Source organism: Caretta caretta, chromosome 2, assembly GCF_965140235.1.
Source record: "Caretta caretta isolate rCarCar2 chromosome 2, rCarCar1.hap1, whole genome shotgun sequence".
In the NCBI taxonomy this organism is placed as follows: domain Eukaryota; kingdom Metazoa; phylum Chordata; order Testudines; family Cheloniidae; genus Caretta; species Caretta caretta.
In genome coordinates, this window is record NC_134207.1 from 70,478,524 (window position 1) to 70,503,026 (window position 24,503).

The window sequence follows — 24,503 nt, forward strand, 5'->3', positions numbered from 1 at the left end:
TTTAAATAGCATTCCATGATTAACTGAATAACTAGACTCAGGAGCTTGTCGGCCATTGCAAGCACCCAGCCCTTATCTATTTCAAAACTGCGCAATTTACAGAGAGAACTGGACCAGCTCCCCATTAACTGTTTAATACAAGATGGATTGTGACTCTATGTTAAAATGTCTGCCTGAGAATAAATGAGAATGTGCCATTTAAATTATTGTCACACTGCTGATCCCTTGAAGTAGAGTATTGCAAACACTGTCATTTGTTTATGGGAGCCTGCATCTCTGTGTTGCTTGCTGTCCATGCTGAGACAGTACTCTTCAGCATGGAGGTGCCTCACGAACAGCAGATGACCAATCTCTGTTTCTCATCACTTCAGCCAGAATAAACTGGAACAAAGTTATTATACAATCACTTGTGCATTAGATTCACCCTTGAGGTTCTGTCACTCAGCGGCCAACCTTTGTTATGCTCAAACAGCCACTCAAAGTTTGGCTGAACAAATTAATTACATGTTAAATAATGTCTTGAAGGCTTTATGTACTATCATGTAACATATTATCTGCAAGCTTCGATAAGCTTAGAAGTGATATTTAAGTTAAACCTGATCATAAAGAATGTTATCACACGACTCATGAACCCATGCACGAGCTGTGCAGCTACTTGAAGAATAGCAGCCTGATCTTCTCTACCCCAAAGGCCCAAATGAGCTGTCATTGCATCGCGTGGAGCCATATATTCTGCTTCTCAACAGCCTGGCACAACAGTGGAAACAAAATACTGACTTCAGTGGGGCCAGGATTTCACCTTTTGGGATTTCCTATATTAAGGAAAATGTTTAGTGTTAGGAAAAGGTTTTACATACAGTAGAACCTCAGAGTTACGAACACCAGAGTTACAAACTGACCAGTCAAGCACACCCCTCATTTGGAACTGGAAGTACGCAATCAGGCAGCAGCAGAGACGCACCCACAAAAGTAAATACAGTACAGTAATGTGTTAAACATAAACTACGGGAAAAAAAGGGAAAGCTTAAAAAAAAAAGAGATTTGGCAAGGAAACTGTTTCTGTGCTTGCTGCTTTTAACCATTTTAACTTAAATGAAACATTTTTTTCAGCATAGTAAAGTTTCAAAGCTGTATTAAGTCAACGTTCAGTTGTAAACTTCTGAAAGAACAACCATAACATTTTGTTCAGTTATGAGCATTTCAGAGTTGCAAACACCTCGGGAATGGAGGTCGTTTGTAACTCTGAGGTTCTACTGTAAAATTCTTCAAGCCACAGTGTTACATGCTATTTTGCTGTTAATGTGGACAATGGTAGTTGTGTTTGAAAATGCTTTAGGACTAACCACAGTCAGTTAGATTAATAGATTCCAAAGCCAGAAGGGAACAGTTCCAATTGTTAATTACTCTCACTGTTAAAAATGTATGCCTTATTTCCAGTCTGAATTTGCTTCAACTTCCAGGAGTTGGATCATGTTATACTTTTCTCTGTATCATTCTCCTTGTCCACACAAAGTAGTTTTTAATATCACATGAGAGCATACGCTAACTAACATGATATATACCCTTATTGGGCTGGTGAATTGCAATGTGCTATGGGGCTGCGTAGGTATCTCTGAAAGCATGATGTAATGGCAAAGGGATTGCACATGTGTAACTAAGGGCAGAATTTAACCTGCAGAATGTGTGGTGTTGGTGATAAGTGAGAAAAACAAGAACCCAGCTTGACTTCGAGATTAGACTGAATTTGCAAGGCTGGAGGTTAGAAAAACATCTTTTTTACTTGCAAAATGAATCGTTTGGATATAGATTTCTATTGAGATATGAAATCCCATGATGCCATTTTTACAATCACTTTTAAAGTCTATTTCTATTCTGATATACAATCAAAGGATGTAACTGTGGGAAAATATTTCATATTTATTATCTCCTCAGAACACAACCATAATTTAAAACTCTATTTATTACATTCAAGCATGGATATAAACTGATATTCTGGAGTGATAAAACACAATAGTAATTTCAGAGTCAACATTATTTAATAAAGGGCCAGTTTGCAGACAAAATTATATGCAACAGAAATGAGAAATGAATAGATCCCATGGAGTTAAGAAACACAATAAACTTTCAATTTACCATTATAAAAATTGACAATGTTTACAAACAGAAAGCTTTTCTTTTTTTTCCCTCCCAAGCCAACTGGATGAGCAAAAATCACATAAGTATCTGCTAGGAACCTCTAGTATAATGCCTTATTCTTCCCTACAGAACTGTATAGCCTCTTCAGAGGAGAAACGAGCTCTGAACGTTCTCATATGTAACACCAAAGTTTCACACGTGTATTAAATCATTCTTCCTTTTAAAGATGTATTTTCACTTTCAAGCATTTTCCTCCCTTTCCCATAGCTTGTGCCTTTCCATAACATTGAGGTCAGTGAACCATGAAATACCAGATAAATGCCCATGCAAACTTAACTCTGCCCCATGGGAGCTGGCAGCCCCTGGGAACTACCTGCATGTACTCCAGCTATATTCACTGTATTAGGTAACTGTATTGAATGGTGAAGGAATAAGTTGGAGCAGCTTGGAAGAGCTGGGATTGGTGTCATGAGGAGATCGGGTCTGATTTCCTCCCCTGGCCCCAAGTGTGTTATCAAAGGAAAGAGGAGAATATGTACTTTGAGGTTTCAGTCTGCAGCACTGCAGTACAGAATTGTGTAGATTGTGTCAGTAGCAGAGCACTGGGATGATCTTGCCATGTGTATTGTCAATGGTGAGGTGGGATATGAGAGCAATCTGTGGATTTCATAGATTCCAAGGCCAGAAGGAACTATTGTGATCCTATAGTCTGACCTCCTATGCAACACAGGCCCGAGAACTTCCCCCAAATATTTCCTAGAGCAGATCTTTTAGAAAAATATCCAATCTTGATTTTAAAATGGTCAGTGATCGAGAATCCACCATGATCCTTGGCAAATTGTTCCAATCGTCAATTATCCTTGCTGTTAAAAAAAAATTATGCCTTTTTTCCAGTCTGAATTTATCTAGTTTCAGCTTCCAGCCACTGGATCGTGTTATACCATTCTCCTCTGGATTGAAGAATCTGTTGTTAAATATTTGTACCCTATGTAGATACTTACAGACTGTAATCAAATCACCCTTTAACCTTCTTTGATAAACTAAATCGATAGACTCAAAGAGCTCAATCATTATAAGGCATGTTTTCTAATCCTTTAATCATTCTCATGGCTCTTTTCGGAACCCTCTTGCATTTATCAACATTCTTCTTCAATTGTGGGCATTAGAACTGGACACAGTATTCCAGCAGTGGTTACACCATTGCCAAATACAAAGATAAAATAACCTCTCTCTTCTTATTCAAGGTTCTCCTGTTTATGCACTTAGGATAACTATAACCTAATCATAATATTTAATGTGACTACTCACAAGTTTATGTTAAGCATGTGTTTTCCTGGATTTGGACCTATGAGTATAATTGGGATTGCCATTAAAAGTCAACATTTCTCTGCAGATGCTACATAGTTAAGACAGGTATTTTGAAGTAAATGGAATATGGTAAGGACCAGCTTCCCCTTCCTTCTTCATAGTGCTCCAGGGTAGTTTACACTGCAGAGTGAGTTCACCCAGGATGCCTCTCTGATTTAGGTCAGTTCTGTTAGCTGCTGCATAGTGAGGGCAGGAGGAGCAATGACCTTATCCTTACTTGCAGTGCCTGTTGTTTCAAACCCTGAGTGCTCAGCATTGGTTTAATACTGCTCCTATTGAAGTCAATGGGAATTTTACCATTGATTTCAATGGGAGCTAAGTTAGGCCAATGCATACTGAGTGCTTTGGAAGATCCCACCCATTGTGGCTGGTCCCTGCATAGGAGGAAGTCTCCTCATGACCTCTTCCCTGCCTTATACACCTTGCAGGGCCAGACATCATCTGACCTTAAACTTCTTTTGTAATTTAGATATTTTTTAGCTATTGGCAACTTGACTTTACAGGCAGAGGGGAAAGATAGTACTAATAAAAATGTCTAAAGCGCTCTAAAAATATCAAAAATAGTTTGTAGTATAGTAATATAGATGGCATAAATACAATATATGATGTGTGATAGTATAAAGGTTTTATTGGGGATTACTTGCTTACCTCACAAGTTTAGGATGACTGCAGTATTCAGATGAGTTATAAATCCTGTATGTGTGCCAATAAAGCCATAGAAGAAATGGAAAATGGGTGCACAGCAACAATTAGTTACAATTGTTGGTCTTGTTCAATGGATCAAAAAATGATGTGCTCAAAAACAGATGCAGTAGCATAGATAAAGAGTGAAATGTACCCTTTCTGTAGGGTGCAAAAGAAGAGAAGAAACACTACTACCAATAAAAAGTAGAGGGTTGATATCAATAGAATTCTGAGATATGAACAAGGGGAGCAAGTGGTCCTTTGTACCCATCTAGTTAAGATCCACTTTTGGAAACACAAGATGTTTATGTATCCATCTCCAGTTCTAGGAGGAGGACTACATAGCTAATTGTTTGAAACTGAAGACATGGCTGTGGAGCCCATTGTATTTACTGAATATAACAGAAAGAACTGTTAGATGGAATGGTAAGGCCTACTGTTTGAACCTTCCTCAGTAGGGTGAGTTTTAATTTGTTGGAAGTACTTTATGTCTATGGGAAACTATACCATAAAGTACCACCAACAAATTAAAATCTATATGTATCAATGTCTGTATATCTCCTATTCTAGGAGGAGGACTACATATCCAATTGTTTGAAACTTTATAGTCCGGTAATCTTTTCAATGTAACATTCTTTTTTTCCTGAGACTACCTGGCTGCACTGAAAAGATTACCTGACTAGGAACACTTTGAGGCTTTACTAGCCATTCCATGGATGGAGTTCATACACTGTAGGCGATCCTTTCTCAGCCTCACAGGAGAACAAAAGTTTTCCTGTGATTTAGAGTTGATAACAGATCACACGTGATCATTTTGTCCAGGAAATGAAAGAAGACCTAGGAAGCTTAACATTTTGTCTAGCTTTTTATAGTTATCAAAAGCAAAGTACATTGATATTCTTAGATGGAAGGCACTATGCAAGTTCTTGTTATTATTTTATTTTATTATTACTATGTAACAAGTTTTTGGTTTGTTGAAACAACAATCTTTTTTAGACTGCTGGATGAGACGTTAGTCAGCCTCCAATAATGTTATCATTCAATTTCTTACGCTATTCTCCTGCAATCTAATCAATAATTCTCCTTGTCATAAAAATACAGACTCAGAAACAAGCAATTCATGAATTTTATGACATAGCTAAATTTGCATTAGTCTTAGGATTTATAGATTGCACACACATCCCCTTTCATGCTCCTGCACAGAACAAAACCATATTCAGAATATGAAAGCTATTAACTTCCTGAATATGCAGATGATGTAAAATGCCAAGGATAAAAGATTCTGCAGGGACTGGTGTTGGGCTCAGTTTTATTTCAAATTCTTATTCATGATCTGGAAGAAAAAGAAAAAAGCCCAATATTTAAAGCCCCTATTCCTGCAACACAGGAAATACTTACTCATATATGTAGTCCCATTGACCTCAAGTGGGCTACCAGTATGAGTAAGGATTGAGCACTAAATTTGGCAATGATACTAACAATGGGAAACATTTCAACATTTCAAATACCGTGTGGGAAGTGAAATGATACGGACTATTTAAGACAGGCCAGACATACAGTTAGGGAATAGAGAGGCAAAGTATATTAGACATGCGTCTGAAAGAAAGGGAATCCTACTTTCTAATTCTGACTCTGGCAATAGACTTCTTCTGTAGCTTTTGTTAAGACTTAACTTTTCTGCCTTGGTACCCCCATCTTACAGGAGTGTTGTGGTGATTTAAGCAGTTTGTAGAGCACTATCTATGTGCCAAAATTAATCAGAAAGCACAAAAAGAAAAAAAGTTCTAGTGATCAGGAATCTAGCTTCTTCCTTCTTCCCACTCCCAGTTTGTTTGGACAATTTTCCTTTGCAAAACTCATTTAAATGTTGGCAATGATGCACAGGCCCCAGGACAAACAGTTGGGCTCTATTTCTGCAGCAGAAGCTAAGGAGTAGGGGAGATATCTCCACTGTAGCGCACACTGTGTGTAACATGAGTCAGTTAAGTTTGAGTCAGTTGAGTTTGGCATGTATCCTAGAGAATCCTCTTGCTTCCCCTATGGTGTGTATAAGTTGTTTATGTATTTTACCGGTTTGATCAAAATGATAAGGTTGGCTCTTCCTTTAATGTTAATTATTTGTTATGAATCTTGGTCTAAGGAGAGTTGTTCCTAACCTGGATATGGTAACGTCTGATAAAAGGTTCTCCAGTGCCTATACCTGCAGGTGAAACATGAAAAATAAGACTCTTCTAAATCGATATATCTGACTAATTAAATGATGTGCACCTCTTCAAAAAAATCTGATTGATACATTTCAGCCTATTTCAAAAGAAATTATCTTTAGCACTGTCACTTAGCAGTAACAGTTATATTGTACCTAAATTTGTAGTAGTGGCTGGCTTTAGAAAAAGCTCATTAAAGTAATTGGACTTAGGAAAGTTAATTGCTAAATATTTATTGCATTTCTGAATAATTTCCTCTTTAAGCTATGAAATGCCTACAGTTGATTGGCATACCACACTAATCCTTGGTCATAAATTGATAGCTATGGAATAGGAATTAAAGGGGTAATAGGTGTTTCAGGAAGACTTGTGCTTTAAATGAAAGGTAAAAAAAATAAGACAAAGCAGACCGGAATAATGCTTATGTCAGTTAAATCATGCTTAATGAAGGATTAAGCTAACAAGCTTTCATATTAATCACACGGCCAAAGTGCTATAGACAACAAAGTCTGCTTTTTGAACCATAGTGCTGGTTAGCAATTATACAGAAAAGTGACTTATCAGAGCATACAGTTACTGATAAGCTTCCATGGCAACATTTGTGAAAAAGAACCTTAACCTAAACAGAACTTGCTTATACGAATGAAACATTTCCAATGTTTATGGAACTGAGGTAGCCTCTGAAGCAAGGACCGAAACTAGTGGCAACCAGAGTTATTTTTGTTGCTACTGCGACTTGAGATGAAAAATCTAATGGTGATAAGTACTTATAAGCCTTTTTTTCCGTGGCACTTTCAGAAACTCAGCAAAGTGGCTCTTTAGGAGAACAAATAATGCAATCTTAGGGCTCATTCCAGCTCTTATTGAAGACAAAGTGGTCTGAGCAGGGGCTGCTTTCTGATTTGATCTATTTGCAGTACATTCACCACTGTATTATTCAGGTAACATACCAAATGTAGAGTAGTATCACTTGTTTGGAAAAGGATCAGACTCTTTACTTCTCCCTCATTCTACTTTGTATTCTTAAAGGGGATTATTCTTGGTGTTGTCTTGCAATTTTCAGGCCATTCTGTAGTGAGGCAAGGCTCATGCAAAAAGATGACTTGCATTGTTCCCTAACACTGATAAGACAAAGACACATTCTGATATCTCAGTGGTCCCCAAATATTTCAGGATCAACCCCCCTTACTCCTGTCTGCGCCTCTCCTGGGGAGCCAGGGCCAGAGCAGGGCCACGGCTCCTTGGGGTGGTGGTGGGGGGGGGGGAGGAGGGAGAATGTGGATGGGGTAAGGGGGCTGATGCTGCGGCCACAGTTGGGGATGGGTCTGGAGCTATGGCTGGGAGCGGAGTCCCAGCCAAGGCTGGGGGCAGTGCCAGGGCTGGAGCAGAACTGGGGATGGAGCGGGGCTGGGTGGCGCTTCCTCCCTGCCCCTCCAAACCTTCCTTCAAGCCCCCTCTGGGGGATGCACCCCACAGTTTGGGGACCACTGTGATATCTGGTAGTACAGGGAATTCCACAGATAAGGTTCTAAAATGAAGATATTTATGCTCTCTGCCACTCAGAATTTACCTTGAGGATCATCCGTCACAATCTCCCAACAAATTTCTATTAATACGCTGGGTATGGAAGTAGTAGCAGCTTCTGAAATGACTAGTTTGTAGATCACTGAGGGCTTTGAAGATTAGAACTGGTACCCTGTGTTGCCAACTCTCATGATTTTGTCATGAGTCTCATGATAATTATTGGTTTCAGAGTAACAACCGTGTTAGTCTGTATTCGCAAAAAGAAAAGGAGTACTTGTGGCACCTTAGAGACTAACCAATTTATTTGAGCATAAGCTTTCGTGATCATCCAATGAAGTGAGCTGTAGCACTAAGGTGCCACAAGTATTCCTTTTCTTTTTATGATAATTATTGTTTTCCTTACAGTCCCTGTTCCTGGAATCAAGTGGATATGAAATGATTTTAGCCTTCATTCTGACAGAAAAAGAAACTTTCTAGCCCTCGCTTCAAAATGTGATCCCTGTGGACACTAAAGCCTGAAAAAGCAGAAAGAAAATAAAAAGAACACCAAATCTATTATTTTTACATCATCTCATTATTTTAAAACCAGTCTCATGATTTTTGGTGAGCCTGACTCTTGATTTTTGAATGTTTGGGGTTGAAGGCTGCTATAAAAAGCCTCCCTCACTCTTCTCTTCTGCAGACTAAATAAGCCCAGTTCTCTCAGCCTCTCCTCCTAAGTCATGTGCCCCAGCCCCCTAATCATATTTGCTGCCCTCTGCTGGACTCTCTCCAATTTGGGGTTGGCAATACTGGGTACCAGAAGTGTAATGAGAATTAGATAAGTAGGCTGAAGGATGCTCCTTTCCATTTAGATAGGTCAAAGATTTTACGTTGCTCAAGAAATATTTTGCTGTTGTTTTTAACCCAATAGAGGGTCTTAGATTCATCAGCATGGCCAGATTCACCAGTGTGGCTCTAGTTATCTCAGGGCAGAGACTGTCTCTATTATGACTCCTGCCCTGTTACATTTTTATTTAACATCATAAATAATAAACATAGTACTTAAAAGTACCATAATCGTGTCGGGATTTATTGCTGGTTGATAGCTCAGCAGAGCAAATTTAATCCAAATAGGTTTTGAAGCTGGACACATCTTGATAAGCTTAAAACTGAGACTCTATTCTAAAACTGCCATATGAATTTACATAATTGAACAGAACATTAACATTTAGCAAAATTTACAGTAAATGCTAGTTAAAAAACGCAGTCAAAATTTTCACATTTGGATGCCTAACAGAAGACACCCAAATCCATGATTAAGCACCTAAATAAATAGCTTGTTAGTATCCTCTCTTAAATTGAAACTGTTAAGTTTTCTCATGGTTTACTGAGTCTGTCAGCAATCTAGCCTGAGACACTAAGCCCTTTGAGGAAGGAACCTGATCTTTATCTGTGCCTCTAAAGCATCAGAAAGTTTCACTATATTTTTAATAAATAACATTAATCTTCAGGGAATAAACTACTATTAGAATTTTATTGCCTTCTCAAATAATTGTCTGTTTGGTATATCACATCTGCAAATAAATAGTTTTCATAGAATCATAGAAGATGAGGGTTGGAAGAGACCTCAGGAGGTCATCTAGTCCAACCCCCTGCTCAAAGCAGGACCAACTCCACTAAATCATCCCAGTCAGGGCTTTGTCAAGCCGGGCTTTAAAAACCTCTAAGGATGGAGATTCCACCAGCTCCCTAGGTAACTCATTCTAGTGCTTCACCACCCTCCCAGTGAATAGTGTTTCCTAATAGCCAACCTAGACTTCCTGCACTGAAACTTGAGACTATTGCTCCTTGTTTTCTCATCTGCCACCACTGAGAACAGCCTAGCTCTATCCTCTTTGGACCCCACCCCCCACACTTGAGATAGTTGAAGGCTGCTATAAAAAGCCCCCCTCACTCTTCTCTTCTGCAGACTAAATAAGCCCAGTTCTCTCAGCCTCTCCTCCTAAGTCATGTGCCCCAGCCCCCTAATCATATTTGCTGCCCTCTGCTGGACTCTCTCCAATTTGTCCACAGTTTATCTGTAGTGGGGGACCCAAAACTGGATGCTGTACTCCAGATGTGCCCTCACCAGTGCTGACATCACTGGCAAGATTATGGAGTAGCTGATATGGGACTCTATTAATAAAGAATTTAAGGAGGGTATTATATAAGTTAATACAAATCAACATGGGTTTGTGGAAATTAAATCCTGTCAAGCTAATTTATCAGTCCCAACTGTAGTAGAGTTTGTCATACAAAACAGGGAGTCGCCGTGTTAGTCTGTATCCACAAAAACAACAAGGAGTCAAATACATCTGTTAAGTCTTTAAGGTGCCACCAGACTCCTTGTTGTTCATACAAGACAGTGTCTTTTGACAGCCTATCACTGGAGAATCCAAATGAACTTGTTTATGTAATGTGCAATATTGTTTGGAGTCATCAGATGGCACTGTTACATAGAGGCTTCTGTTTAACTGAATGTGTAGACAGGTCTTGAAAGAAATGCTATCTTGTTAGCTGTGTTGCAGCTCTTTATAGAAACTGTGCATGTCAATGCTGAACATTTATTCCAAGCCTCAGTCCCTCTGAGTGGAATCTCTCCTAGTTGCAGAACTTCCGTCTACAGGATTCCTACGCAAGCAAAACAAATACATTACATGGTATCAGAAACGCTATGTACTATATGAATATCACATGTTATCCCTTAGCTTGTTTGCACCATATGAGTATAAACATTTTTATCTCCTTTAATATCTTTCAATTTTACGGCCTGTCTGTGGCAGAAGTGGAGCTGCTCTGTGGTAATTTAAGACTACTATCTGTGACCTGGTTATTGGGAGGTTTACTATATGTATATGTTGGCTTAGTTTAATAGCAGGCTGCTGAAAAAAACAAGCAGGAAACAGGACAGTGACTCAAGATAACCACTGATCTGCCAATGCATAAGGAACCACGCAAGAGCCTTTTGCTTTGATGTCCTGTCTGTAAACTCTTATGGAGCTCACCAAACTATTTTGGACAGCAAGGTCTAAGATTTTGAACACAGGAGGAAAAAAGACCCAAAATAGTTGTGAAAAGGTCCCTCTCTCAGCAGGGAAGAGACATAGTTGAGGGAAACAGACTGATACCCAGACCCAAGAGGTTTAGAATATCTAAGAATGAGAAGTCTGCTTAGGGTCTCTCCTAAGGGATGGTAAACGTCTAGGTAAGATAGGTATGAATGTAGACTTTTTGTTGTTTTAACAATTCATTTTCTCTTAAGTTTTGCTTTATTCCTACTGTTAAGATTCAACAACACTTTGGTTTAAGAAGGCTATCTGGTCACAGTATTCACCACTGATCACAAGCTCCTGAAGGCAAGAACCACAGGTGCTGAACCCAGTCAGACATGCTTGGGCAGTATGATCGAGACGCAAGGTACAGTATGTAGCCCAGGGCCCAGTGTAAGAGTGGGAGAATCATGGGACTCCTACCAGGAGAGGTAAAGGCTCAAGGTCTGAGACCTGAGTAGGTGCACCCGGAGAGAAAGTCGTAAACTGTAATACTGCCATTTTAGCTCATTTTACAAAAGTAACTTTACAGTCAGTGAACATCTCTTCAATAGTATTTCTTGTTTGATTTTTTTTTTTTATTTTGAAAGTTTAATACTAAGGAATACATGATTCCCTATTGCCTCCTTTCGGCACTGACTACCTGACAGACAGCTGGACTGATGAGGTTCTGCTGAACTGGGGGTGAGAGGGAGAATTTAGAGATCATGTGGTAGAGATGGAAGTGGGGAATGCAGTGGTTAGCTTTTAAATTAGATGGGGCTTGACCTTCTTGGCTATAATGTATATATTTTTATATAATGAAAACCATTTATTTTCTTTTTCTTCATGCAAAAAACAAATTATATAATGAAGACATTTGCTTTACTTTGGCAACCCTTTCCACTTTTGTAGCATGATTTTCTTCTGCTTGAGTTGCCCATACAATTTTCTATAGTTTTGTTAATATGAAGTTTCCCATTATCTCTTTCAGAACCTTACTACAAACTTACAGCCAAATTCAGCCCTATATAGTAGTACCTTACATCATGATGAGCACCATTTGATTTAATGAGACGACTCATCAAGTAAGGTACTACTCGGAGTGAGTAATGGTAGCATAATTTGGCTTTAGTAACTTACATGATCCATTTAGTTGCTTGCTAATGTGATCATCTCCAGCATACACAAATGTCATTTTTAGCTTTTCTTTAAGTGATTGACAAATTGATCATAGTCCCATTTTCTTCTTGCATCGTTTGTCTAAACAAATGTCTGTCACATTGGCACATTTACATATGCTGAAAAACAGTAATATGCTTTTCTGACTCGTTTCCATAATTACAGTTAATTTCAGTATCCGTAATAGGATCAAATATATCTTTAATAGGCAAACTTCACAGTGTAACACTGCACACTCCAGCAGTTTGTCTGTGGCTCATATACAGAGTTGAAATATCTCCTTCTACGTTTTTTCATCTTCTGATGTTGCCAATTCACATGTATAATCAAACAGCTCCATTATTACAAGGCCACATTGTTTGTAGATAGATATTAAGGTTTGAGCATAAGCCTGTCTGTCACTTACTGTTGGAGTACTTAAAATATAATTAGGCACACAATTAATGACCAGTATTCATTTGCAGATTGTAGTCTTATTTGTGGTTAGCATCCCTATAATAGATACCATGTTGTAGTACCTACACCCTCTGCTGTTTGTATTGAATATAGCTATTAAAATGATTGAATTTACTTTGCTTTCTTTATTCTTCACTTCAGAGGGTGAATTGGAGTAGCTTTGTTACAGTATTTGTGTGCATGAGGACAATGAGAATTACGATTTCAGGACCAAGCCCCTGTGTGGTTATCAGACCCTAACATCTTTTTCTCATTTGGTGGTATTCCTCAAATACTGCAGTTTTCCCCTGCATGCTAGAGTTTCAGTTACACATTTTCCTTCCTTTGAACGATACTTGTTTTGCATATTGTGTGTTGCTGCAGTTTTATAAAACCTTGGCATTCAGTTTGAGTTGTATGTTTGAAGTACCAGTGATTGCAAAGTCACACTGAACCTTAGTTCTTTACAGATGGCACTACTTGTAGGGTTTGTTGTTTTGGTAACACTGATTTTTTTAAAAAAAGTAATTCTCTCACAATTTCTCCCCATCCCAACACTTCGTCAAAGTCTCAATATCTTGACTCTGCATTGGTGATCCTGCTTGATTCCATTCCCTCTTAGAATCAAGCATGTTTTTTGTTGTGTCAAGTGAACAACTTTGTTTTGTGTGTATATCATTAATTAGTTAAGAATTAAGATGTAAAGAGCAAGGCAATGGCACAAAAGAACAAGAAAGTGGGAGACGCTGAGGCTCTATGAGTTGTGAGTTGCCTATGCAGAGTCAATGTATTTTTCATGTAACCAACAGACAGATGGTGATTGAGTAAAATTGCTATTTATTGGTAGTCTTTTTTTTTTCCCCAGCATCTGGTATACTCACTTCATCTTGTCTGTTCCTTATTCCTGTCAGACATTGGAAAAACAAGTAAACAATCTAAGCCTGATGAAAAAGAAGACGAAGCACACTGATGACACAGTCTAAAACACGCAAAATCTCTTTTGTGGGTTTCTGTTTAAACATTCAACAAGAAAAGAAACAAGACTGAGTCTTCTGGAGTCCAATAGCTGAAATCCATCTGGGAAGAATAGTAGTCATTTTAGTAGACAGCCTACGCAACTCAAGGATCTTTCCAAAAGAAATTAACAGAACTACTTTTAAGGTGATTTTTGTCTGTTCCTGTGAAGCCCAGCAGTGACTTCTACAGCATCTCAAGTTCTACAATACAGAAGTCTGCTGAGAGATCAAATAGTATCAGCACCAGCAGCTGACCTCTCTCTGTTCTCCTGAACCACTGACACTAACATTATTGCCATATCTTGTCCAGGTCTATATCCTGGAATTGGAAGATATCAGATGCTATTGGATTTGGTCAAACATTAGCTTCCCAAAGGCCTTCCTCAAAAGGAGTGGTTAGATACCAGACAATAATTAGGATAACATTAAGGACAAGAAATGGTTTTCTGAGTATCCTTGACCACAGGTTGAGAAGTTGCTCCCTTTAAGGAAGGCACTAAAAATCTTTGCCTATAAAGGATTCAGGTATTCTCAGTAGGCTTCCAGCAGCCATGAAGATATTGGATCAAAACCACAGGTGGCTGACTGCAGCTCTTCTGGAGCATTAGAACCTCTAGTTGCAGAAATTGGATGAAAGTCAATCAGGGAAGGAGGTGCATTTGCTCCCTCCTGCTTTCATATTGTTATCATAGATTCTGTGAGATTGTCCTGAATCTGGTTAATATTATGAGACAAATAGACTAAAACTCCTCACAGTGAGAAAGTGTCCACTGGGAAATTGCCTGAAGGTAATCTGGATTGATTGTATGGACCACCATCTCCAACAGTTTTACTGGTTGTGACTTCGAAAAGATTATCACAGAGGAGAAGGACCTCTCTGTCCATTTGATTTAGGAATTAAATCCTTGTGTTGTGGTTAGTCAGATTTGGTGCCCAAATCTTTATCCTCCCCCTCCTTTATTGACTCAGCATCTTTAGCACTCTTCATTCAGAAAATATTTGGCAGGTACTGTGTCATTGTACTTGTAAACTCCCTAGTTGGTTGTTTCACTGTGGGGGGGTTCCTCCTCTATACGTCTTTCTGTTGGAGGAATTCTGGGTTCTGAAAAGAGAAGAGGAAGGTGACCCAATGCTTGGTTGGGCTTTTTTCCTGAAGAAGCAATGGATGGCTATACCAATGACTTACTTTAAAATAGAATTTGAACATCCTTCATTGGCAGGTAAAAATGAAGCCTCCTGAGAATGAAATTTAAGGGTTTACAATACAATATATCTACCTACATGTACATGAACCATGTAGGAATAATTATTTTATATTCTTTATCTCCCCCCCCCCCCCAGTAACAGGATAAAATATAAATTCCTGACAGCTAGATTTCGCACAGACAGCTATAATTTCTGAATGCATATAGACAGGAGAACTTGGTTCCCTTAGCAACCAAAGCCACTTGAAAGCTCTTTAAACTGTCTCTCATTATTCGGGTTCTCTTTTATTGTAGCCGTTGGTCAATCAGGTAGCAAAGAGAAAAATAATTATCAGGTGGACTAAAATGGAACAAGCTAGCAGATTTTTTTTGGGGGGGGGCGGTAAAGGGGGGAGTGTGACTACTTACTATTTCCCAGAAGACTAAAAAGAGGCCTTGAAAATTATCACAGTCCCCACACCAAAGCTCATGGCTGAACCTCAAGTTTTCAGCTTTCTTCAGAGTTTAACTTACAAACCTCAAAAGACTATTTCATCTTCAGGGAGGGATAATCGAAACTCTAGCAGAAAATGAGGTTTTTTCATTCAGGAGGGCTTCACAGCCTAATCATCTGGCATCTGGCAAAATGACAGAGACAGCAAGTAGCCTGCAGAAAGACCACTATCTGCCATGATCCAGTCAGCTCTCAGAAAATGGATAGGGTTAGCACTTAGATGGGAGAACTTAAAAGACACCTAATCTTCTGAGATGGTGACGTCAGTCCTTTGCTGCAGCCTGGCACATAGGTGCTAGAGAAAGTAATGCTGGTGATTCAGTAGGTTTTACTCTTACATCTGAATCAGTACTGAATTAGTGTCCTAGTATGTGGTTAGAGGGCACTGTGCTTCTGGATATGCCTTTTTGTTTTGTTTTTTCTAATGAGATGATGAATCTGAGGCCCTGCCTACTTGTTTTCATTAAAGATCCTAGTACATACGGGACAACTATATGTTAGTGAGGTTACAAAGTCAAGCATTTGACAGGAAGTGCCAGATATGTGGTTACCTGTGCAATCACATTTATGTTGCATAGGCAACCATGCATTTTGATACCTTGTGCGTCCAATCTGTGCAGTGCAGGAGGCAGGTATCCTATGGAAAAAAATGTGATCATGTAATTATAGAATACCATAGCACATATGCACAAGGGGGGCCAAATCTGGCATTTTAAAACTTTTTGATTGCTTGAATTTGCAACCTAAATAATAATCTTTTAATATACTATTTTGTATGTATTCTCCTATTTTTAATGGAAAAAAGTAAAAACAAATTCCACTATGTATATCAACCGTGTATCCTCACCCCCATCATCATCAGGTCTGGAAGCCTTTATTTTCATTACTGTAGAATAAACTATTACTCAAGCTGTAAGACTAACTACTGGCACTGTCTGCTGGGTCCAGGGTCGTGGCCTGGCTTGGATTTCTCTCTCCCCACCCCCCTACAACCCGGGGAGCAGGGGGATCTTCACTCCCATATGGTGTTCCCAGAGAAGGGCATGGACTGCTGGGTGGACTGCTAACCTTTTTTTTTTTCTCTCTCCCTTTACCCATGTGAGTTGAAGGATCTCCTGCCCCTTGTGATGACCTCTGGAGGCTGGGAGGGGAATGGAACAGGGTATCTATCTCTATGCTGATTGGGGGAGGGTGAGTTCTGGCTCTCTCCCTGTTTCTGATTCTTTAGTAGTTCCCAACATTCCCAGCGCAGTGTGGGCTGCTTGTGCAGTGGTGGTGTTTGGGTGACATGAACCTGGCTCTTTAGCATATGTGTTCAGTTGTTGTTTTGGCAATGTGCCAAAATTTTCCTCAGGCATGCAAGCAAAAGAAGGGAACTGGTGATTTCTGGCAGTTTATAACTCAGCTAAATCCAAATGACAGGTTTCAGAGTAGCAGCCGTGTTAGTCTGTATTCGTAAAAAGAAAAGGAGGACTTGTGGCACCTTAGAGACTAACAAATTTATTTGAGCATAAGCTTTCGTGAGCTACAGCTCACTTCATCGGATGCATTCAGTGGAAAATACAGTGGGGAGATTTATATACATAGAGAACATGAAACAATGGGTGTTACCATACACACTGTAAAGAGAGTGATCAGGTAAGGTGAGCTATTACCAACAGGAGAGTGGGGTGGGGGGGAACCTTTTGTAGTGATAATCAAGGTGCCCCCCCACTCTCCCCGCCCCCCCCCCAAGGATTGGCAACCCTAGTTGGGGATGAGCATACCTGTTTGCATACACTTTTAGTACTTGAAGATTCTTTGAGATTTATAAGCCATAACCATACTCAGTACTTGCAGCTTAGATGGGAAGAGAAAGGGTGATTCCTTATCTAAACCTGAACACTTTAAAAAGTTTGGGGTCAGTTATTAGTTAATCTAACTGTATTTATTCACCCTCTTCATTTTAGATTTGTCTGGAACATCCAAAATAGCAGTTTTTTTTCTCCATAAGAACATTTCTGATCCAGCTAGAGTAACTGGAGAACAACAAACCACTTCCTCCTCATCCACCCTACCTTCAACTTAACAATCATAAGTCTCACTTTACTGATAAATTGACCAGAATTCAGCCTCATACTTCTCTGAATGAAATAATTGTTTATTATAAAACACACAATGAAATGGTTAGCCAATGAGTGTTAAAGATGTTGCTACACTCTGGCTCGTGTGTGTGTGTGTGTGTGTATATATATATGTATATATAACATCTGTAATGTGGAAAAGTTCAAATAAAATGTTAAAAGTAATTGAAAATTAATGAATTAAATTATAGATTAAAAGTGACAGCCAGTAAATTCCCCCCTAGCCAATACTTCAATCTAGAGTGACTTCCTGATTTTATAGGGACAATCCCGATATTCAGGGTTTTGTATCATATAGGAGCCTATTATCCCCCCACCCTGTCCACTTGCTGAAATTGGGGAGCCCCACTTTCCATAAACTAGACAGCAAAGGTGCCCCCGTTCCATATGTACTCCACCCAACACAGACTCCAGAATTCCCCTCTCCTCACCCCACATATAGAAACCTGAATGCCTCTCCCACCCCACATATATCCCACCAACTCTCCACCAGCCCCCATCAACATCCCAGAAACCCTGACATACATCATACTCATTGCAGCCCCCAACACCTCAGCTCCACCAGCCACAGCCCCCAACATTCCAGTCCTCAACCCTACTGCTACCCCACCCCCAACTCACCCCTCTGCCTGCAACAGCTGCTTGCTTCTCAATTGCCCCCACTCACGCCGTAGCCCACTAGCAACTCACCTGCAGCTCCTCAGCTGCTTCCCCCAGGACCCATCTGGTCCCTCTCTGGCACTTCTCTGGCTCAGTGCTTTGCTCCCATCCCAGGCCAGGGTGGCTCCTCCTGATCCTGGTGACCCAGTTCTGCTCACTCCCATCACCTGCCCTGCCCTTACACAACCCCCGCACCACTCAGGTTTAGCACAGCTGCCCCTCTGTCCTGGAGGGACAGCCAGGCCAAGTGTGAGCAGTGCTACTCAATTTTTTTTCCCTCTGGGTTGTCTGGGGCCTCCCTCAGATGAGGTGCCTGTGCAATTGCATATTGGTTAATCCAGGTCTGATTTCCATATGTTAAAACTGGCCTATGGGCTGCAGCTGGAGGAAGAAGAGAAGCAGTGGGGAGCAGCTTTTTTCATGGCAGTCCATAGGTCATTGCTACATCTTTAAAATGCGTATGACTCACTCAGAGACATTTCTGTCATGTTGCATCGGTTGTTTTTGGTAGTTTCAAATTTATTTAAAACACTACAGCTACGTCTACGTATTGGAGAGCAGAAAAGTATGCTATGACACATGGTTTGGTTTTGGCAAAACATCAAGCGTTGTGATTGGGTTTTCAAACCACATCGGCCTGTGGGTTTGGAGCCCCTTTCTAAGATGTAACTCTTCAACTGAAATCAGAGCATGGAGTAAAGTCTCTGTATTACAAAAAGAGCAAGAGGAACACACCCCACCCTGTTGAACTCCACCAAAATGCATAGAAGCACATTACACTCAGTCACCTGCTGTTGTCTTCTTGGGCAAAGCTCTACTTACGCCACTGTGCATCCTTACAAAGACAGGTAGTCTGTTTCCTCTCTCTGCTGCAAAGTGTAGGCCCAGAGGATCTTGTTTCACTCATCAATTTGGCATTTACAGGGAAACATAGTGGAGCTCTCCACCCCCATCTGGGGTCAGATTAATTAAGTAGTATCCAGAATGATGTTCAGGAGCCAAATACCTGAATGACTGAATATTTTCATCTGATATTCAACTTTTAGGGATTTGGGTTATGTACCCCCTTTTCCCTGGGGGGTTAGTTTCTGGTGGAATGGAATATTATGGTGTCGTGTGACAATGGCAAAGAATCACAAAAGAGTTGCATTCTTTTAATACTGTACAAGGAAACTTACGAGAAAAAGAACAAGGATATTAGATCTAAATCTACTTTCTCACTCTCTCTGCTTCACTGCAGAGCTTCTGCCTATAACTTTCCCTAGACCCCTCCTAACTGACTTCTTGCTATAGATATAATAAAATACTACACAACCTCCCAATGAGGAACCATTTGGATCCAGTTTCATGAATCTACATTTTGTCCTCCCCATAATATATTATGAGACACACTGTGCAAACTTTCTATTAATAAGGAAATGGGGGGAAGTCAAAGGGGTTTCATTCTAATGTCTTCTAGTTAGCAAAATTTGGAATATTCAGTAAGGGAGCAAGTACCATTGCTTGAAGGCCTTAAAACTGCCTAGGAGGGAAAAAAAAAAGGAAAGACAACTTGGAAAAGTGTATAGAGATGATACATTCATTTACTGTAGAACTTACTGTCTGTCTTTCCTTTCAACTTATCTGCCTGTCAGTGTTTAGACAGAAGTCATGTGAGCTTTTGAGCTGCAGGGACTGAGATCAAGCAGAATGTGTGTGTTAATGCAGAGTGCTGCTGGAGACCTGGCAGAGTGAGAGTGAGACAGAGAGAGAGAGTGAGTGGAAAAGGGGGAAGTGCTGGGAGTTGTAGCAGCAGCAGCTGCTGCCACCTCGGAGCTAAAGACTGGGATTCAGCTCCATCTCCAGCACGTTTTCGGCTCTCCAGAGGCATAGATGTTCCACGTTCAAAAGTCCTAGAAGATCAGTGACACCTCCAAAGCTGAAAGGATGCTTCTCTACTACTCCTAAAAGCATCTGAGGACTCTGCTCCTTTTTCAGGACTGAAAGAGGTAATTTTTGAAATTTTGTTGATCTCATTTAAAGGGGTCACATCTGAATGTGGAAAAAACTCAGGGCAGAAAGGCACACAGTTGTGGTGAAGGGGGTGGATTCTCTCCCCCCCCCTTCATTGTAGTTTAGGCAGTAAGAACACCCAGAGATTAGGATACTGTTTGACTTAAAAAATGTGGTGGGAGGGGGAAACCAGTAGAGTGGAACTGAGCTGTTTCTAAATTGTTATGGTCTCTCTTCTGTTTTGTTTCTAATGTGTAATCTCTAAGTGGAGAAACTTTAGCCATGTATCTCATAGAGCATTTGCCAGCACTTACCTGTTACATTAAACAATGAAGAGATTTTAAAATATTGCATTTAGTTAAATGGGATTTATTTAAACCTCTGCTTATTAAACTATCTCCCCTCTCCACCATTGACCCTCCCATCCTCCTCCCCCCCCCCCCCCCCAAGATTTTGAAATGCAGGTCTGTTTGAATAGAAAGCTTGCACATTGTGTTTCATTCTCTTCTCTTCTCTTCTCTATTGGCCTTCTGCTGTCTCCATCCTTGTCCCGTCCTCCTCTCTGCTTGTGGTAGCAATGGACCACATGGAGCCCCCTGTACACATTTTCCGAGAGGAGCCACCCTCCACCTGCTCTCCAGGCCCCTGCCTCCTCCCCAGCAGCAGCAGCTGGCTCCTGGGCTGGGCTGAATATGGCAACAATGCCAGTGGTGGCTTTGAAGACTTGCAGCAGAACCACACCAACATTTCCCCAGCTATCCCTATTATCATCACTGCTGTCTACTCTGTGGTCTTTGTGGTTGGCTTGGTGGGGAACTCTCTGGTCATGTTTGTCATCATAAGGTAAGGGATCTTGGGGAGAACTGTTTGGCTTTTGAGTATCACACTAAGGAGGCTTCAAATGATACCCCATTGGAAGGGATGTAAGGGAAGGGGTGGGGAGAAAGCTCTTTGGGAGATGTAAGGTGCATATCCTAGGAGCCATAGGGAAGTGACTGAGCTGTGTCCAAGTGCTAGTTAGTAGCTATTCACATTTTTGACTTTTGCCTGGGAGTACAGCTAGAAACCCAAAGGAGAAATGGATTAGAAAGTTATAATTCTGTAGCCTCTGAGTTGGAGGAGAGGAGGTGCTGCCTGGCTGCGTACTGGAAATGTGTGGATAGAGGCCCCCCCTCCCCCCGCAAGGGTCAGAAGCAGTTAATGTTATAGAAACAGATGAACTAGAATAAGGAAACTTCTTCTGCAAGGCATCCTTTTCCTGGGCTAGGCACCATAAAAGAAGGGAATTGTTTATGGTTCCAATTTGCATTATTGTATTATATTATCTTTTACTGACTTTTTTTTTTTAAGATAAAGACTTTATAAAAATTTGGAAATCCTGAATATAAAGATGGGAGTAATTTTTCTTTAAATTAGACTATTATGATAGTTTCCAGGATTAAATGCCATTATTGCTTTTAGGCCTGATAAAATCAAAGTAAGCATTGATAGGGGTTGCTTTTCATATTCCAAATAACAGGACAAAAGAAAAATTTATTTGCACTAATTGGTGTTCACGCTAAACAGCTCATTTAAATGCACTCTTTTACACTTGTATATTGATGTACATCTTTAATCCCCAGGAAATGATGGGGTGTGAATTTTTCTATCTATTTTTATAATTTCCGTGTGCAATTACTGTATCAAAGTACGCCATATAGTGCCTCTCAGAAGGTTTATAGCTCACTTCTTTGTGAGTGAAATCACTCAACCTTTTGGTCTCCTGCTTCATAATGTGTTTGAATCCTACAATAAACACTGTGAAATTCACTTTCTGGAGTGTTTTAGTGCTTGAGTAAAAGAAGTCCGTATATGAAAATTAAGCTGACATGAATTCAAAAGGTTCTGGTGAACAAAACTGGCCTCGTTTAGGTCAAGCAGTTCTAAAATGAGGAAAATATGTCAAGATTGATTCAGATTGGAAGACAACGTAGCTGTTATTTACAATGTACGTTAGGAGGAACACTTACAATCAGGTGAAGCCCCTTGAAAATAAAGATAAAATCCCTTCAAAAAATCAACACCGTAAATAAGATGCCTGTGTGTCAGTGTGAGATAATTAGTTTGCTCCAGGCTGAAAATGTTGTACTCCTACCGGCTATCTACTCTGTCCTTTACATATAGTAGGAAATAAAATCCCTAATGTATAGGGAGGACTGAGTCTTTCCCTGACACTCCCTCAGTTGTAAGGGGAGAGCTTCTTTAAGCTGTCAGTCTAATAGTGACAATTAACTAGATGGGCAGCCAAAATACACCAGCCATCAACCCTGAAAGCAAGCTAATATGTATTATACTGGCTTGTGTGTATTTCCTATCTCTCTCTTACTACTTCCCTCCTGAGGTGTTTTTTTTTTTGGGGGGGGGGGGGAAGGGCGGCATCCTCTGCTAATTATGTAGTTCTTTCTCTTCTCCACCCCAGCTTTTTTGTTGCTCTTTCCTCTTTGTGTCTCCCCTACCTATATTTCTACATGGAAAAGCCTGAGATTGTTCACAATATCTTTCCCCTTCCCCTCCCCTTATTTCTGTGTGGCAAATGGTTTAAACGTTCTGACATCACTAGAATATATAAAATATATAATAAATTCTAATTTGAAATATTCCAATTGGTGTTGCACTGAGTGTCACTATCTGATTTTTCATAAACCAGTGAAAAATATATTATATATGTTGCAAAAAACTCCTTTTCTCTACAAACACCAGCTCGGTGGGAAGCTTTGGAGAAAGTGGCGTGGGAGAGTCATTTCCTTCTGCCATTTCATTTCTTTATTCTTCTCCTTTCCCTGCTGCCCCTAGCAGTCTCGAGGAGGAGGATGATGACACACTGTTACTCCTCTTTTTTTTTTTTTTTACTCCTCAGACATGTGGGGGAATTCATGTGATGTCCCTCACTGTTGTTTCTACTCTGTACAATCCCTTCAGGCTAATGCTGTTGTTTCCTTCCTAACATCAGTACTGTTGCTAGGCATTGACGATGGGATGTGGAGACTCTGGCTTACTACTTTTTTAGCTCTTTGGGTAATCAGTTGCCTAAAGGAGGCGGGGCTTTAAATAAGACACCTAATGTCATGAGTCTCGTGATAAGATTGTGAAAGTTGGCAATATTGTATCACATGCAGGAGACCCACAGAAGCATCAGGGAACCTGCAGAAGAAGTGAGGAGCAGTCTGGAGGGCTACATAAACCAGCTAACATCCAGCCAAAAGCTGCAGAGTAGGCAGGTCTGCCCTATTCCTCACCCCTCTTGGAGCTGTTAAAACAGCTTTTTGCTAAACCACAAAGAAAAGGAGGTGTCTCTCAAGCTGCTTTTCCTGACCCAAAAAGACTGACTTAATTGGCTTATCAGCAGACTGGGGTGGAACTGAGACCTTGATTCACTAGCTGTCTTCTCCCCAGCCCTTCTAGATGGCCAAATGGGGAAGAATATCTAGTCGAGCTCTCCAGAAAATGTCCATTCTGTTTCATGCAAATTTCTGAGGTTTTGAAATTTGTCTTTGTGACAATGTGGAACAAAACCAAAACCTTTCAAAAGTTTTAGTGAAGTGGAATTTTGTTTAAAAGTCCATTGTTGGATCACAAAGTTCAGGTTTTCAATTTGAATTTCTCTTTCATATGCATCCACCCTGGACCTGAGATACTTTCTCATTTTAAAATTTTGTCAAAATGCATCTGTGAAAATATATATATATATATATATATATATATATATATATATATATATATATATATATTTTGGCATTTTCCATCGATAACAACAAAAAGACCAAGTTTTGTCAAAAATTTTTCCAGGCAGCTCTAATATATAGCCATTGTCCCTGACTTAGACCTGTAGTGTCTGAGCTGACTGGTGGTCTGGATTAGGCCTCTGGTCAGTAAATTCAGACTTTCACAGACTTCTGCCTGAGCACCAGCTTATCAGGGGGCTATAGTAACACTGGAGGGAAATGAAGTTTACCTCTCCAGAGCAGGGACATGGAGACAGAGCAAATTCCCACCTGAGGACTACATCCCCCCATGAGAGAAAAGGGAGGAATGAAAAGAGAACTCTTGAACTGCACCCCCTCGGAGATGGGACCAAAGATTAAGAGAAAAGATGAAGACAGAAATAGAGAAGAGCCCTACCTCAAGAGACAACAAGAGCAAGGAAAAAAGAACTAAGGGGCAAAGACGGAGTGAGGAGAAAACACCTACCACCTGGGGGATTCTAACTCTGTGGGAAGAGAGTGGGAGAAAGATAAAAGAACCCCTGATGGTGGGGAGGAGGAAAGGGGAGAAATGAGAACCCACACCTGCAGGCCCATCACCAGGGAGGGTAAAAGAAAGAGCTTCTGTTCTGTGGTGAAGGGGATTGGGGAAAGAAGGTAGAGAGGAGTGAGAGAAAGCAGACATTCAATG

At 40.3% G+C, this 24,503-nt stretch overlaps 1 protein-coding gene across 1 annotated transcript in view; it reads left to right on the forward strand.

The window, feature by feature from the left end:
- Positions 1–19,637: 19,637 nt before the first annotated feature.
- The window catches only part of OPRK1 (opioid receptor kappa 1), a 42,482-nt gene continuing 37,616 nt past the window's right edge, over positions 19,638–24,503 (forward strand). Inside the window, exons 1-2 of the mRNA XM_048840664.2 lie at positions 19,638–20,068; positions 20,648–20,915. Of these exons, the coding sequence (XP_048696621.1) occupies positions 20,650–20,915 (266 nt within the window). The 5' untranslated portion in view covers positions 19,638–20,068; positions 20,648–20,649. The remainder of the gene's footprint in view (positions 20,069–20,647; positions 20,916–24,503) is intronic.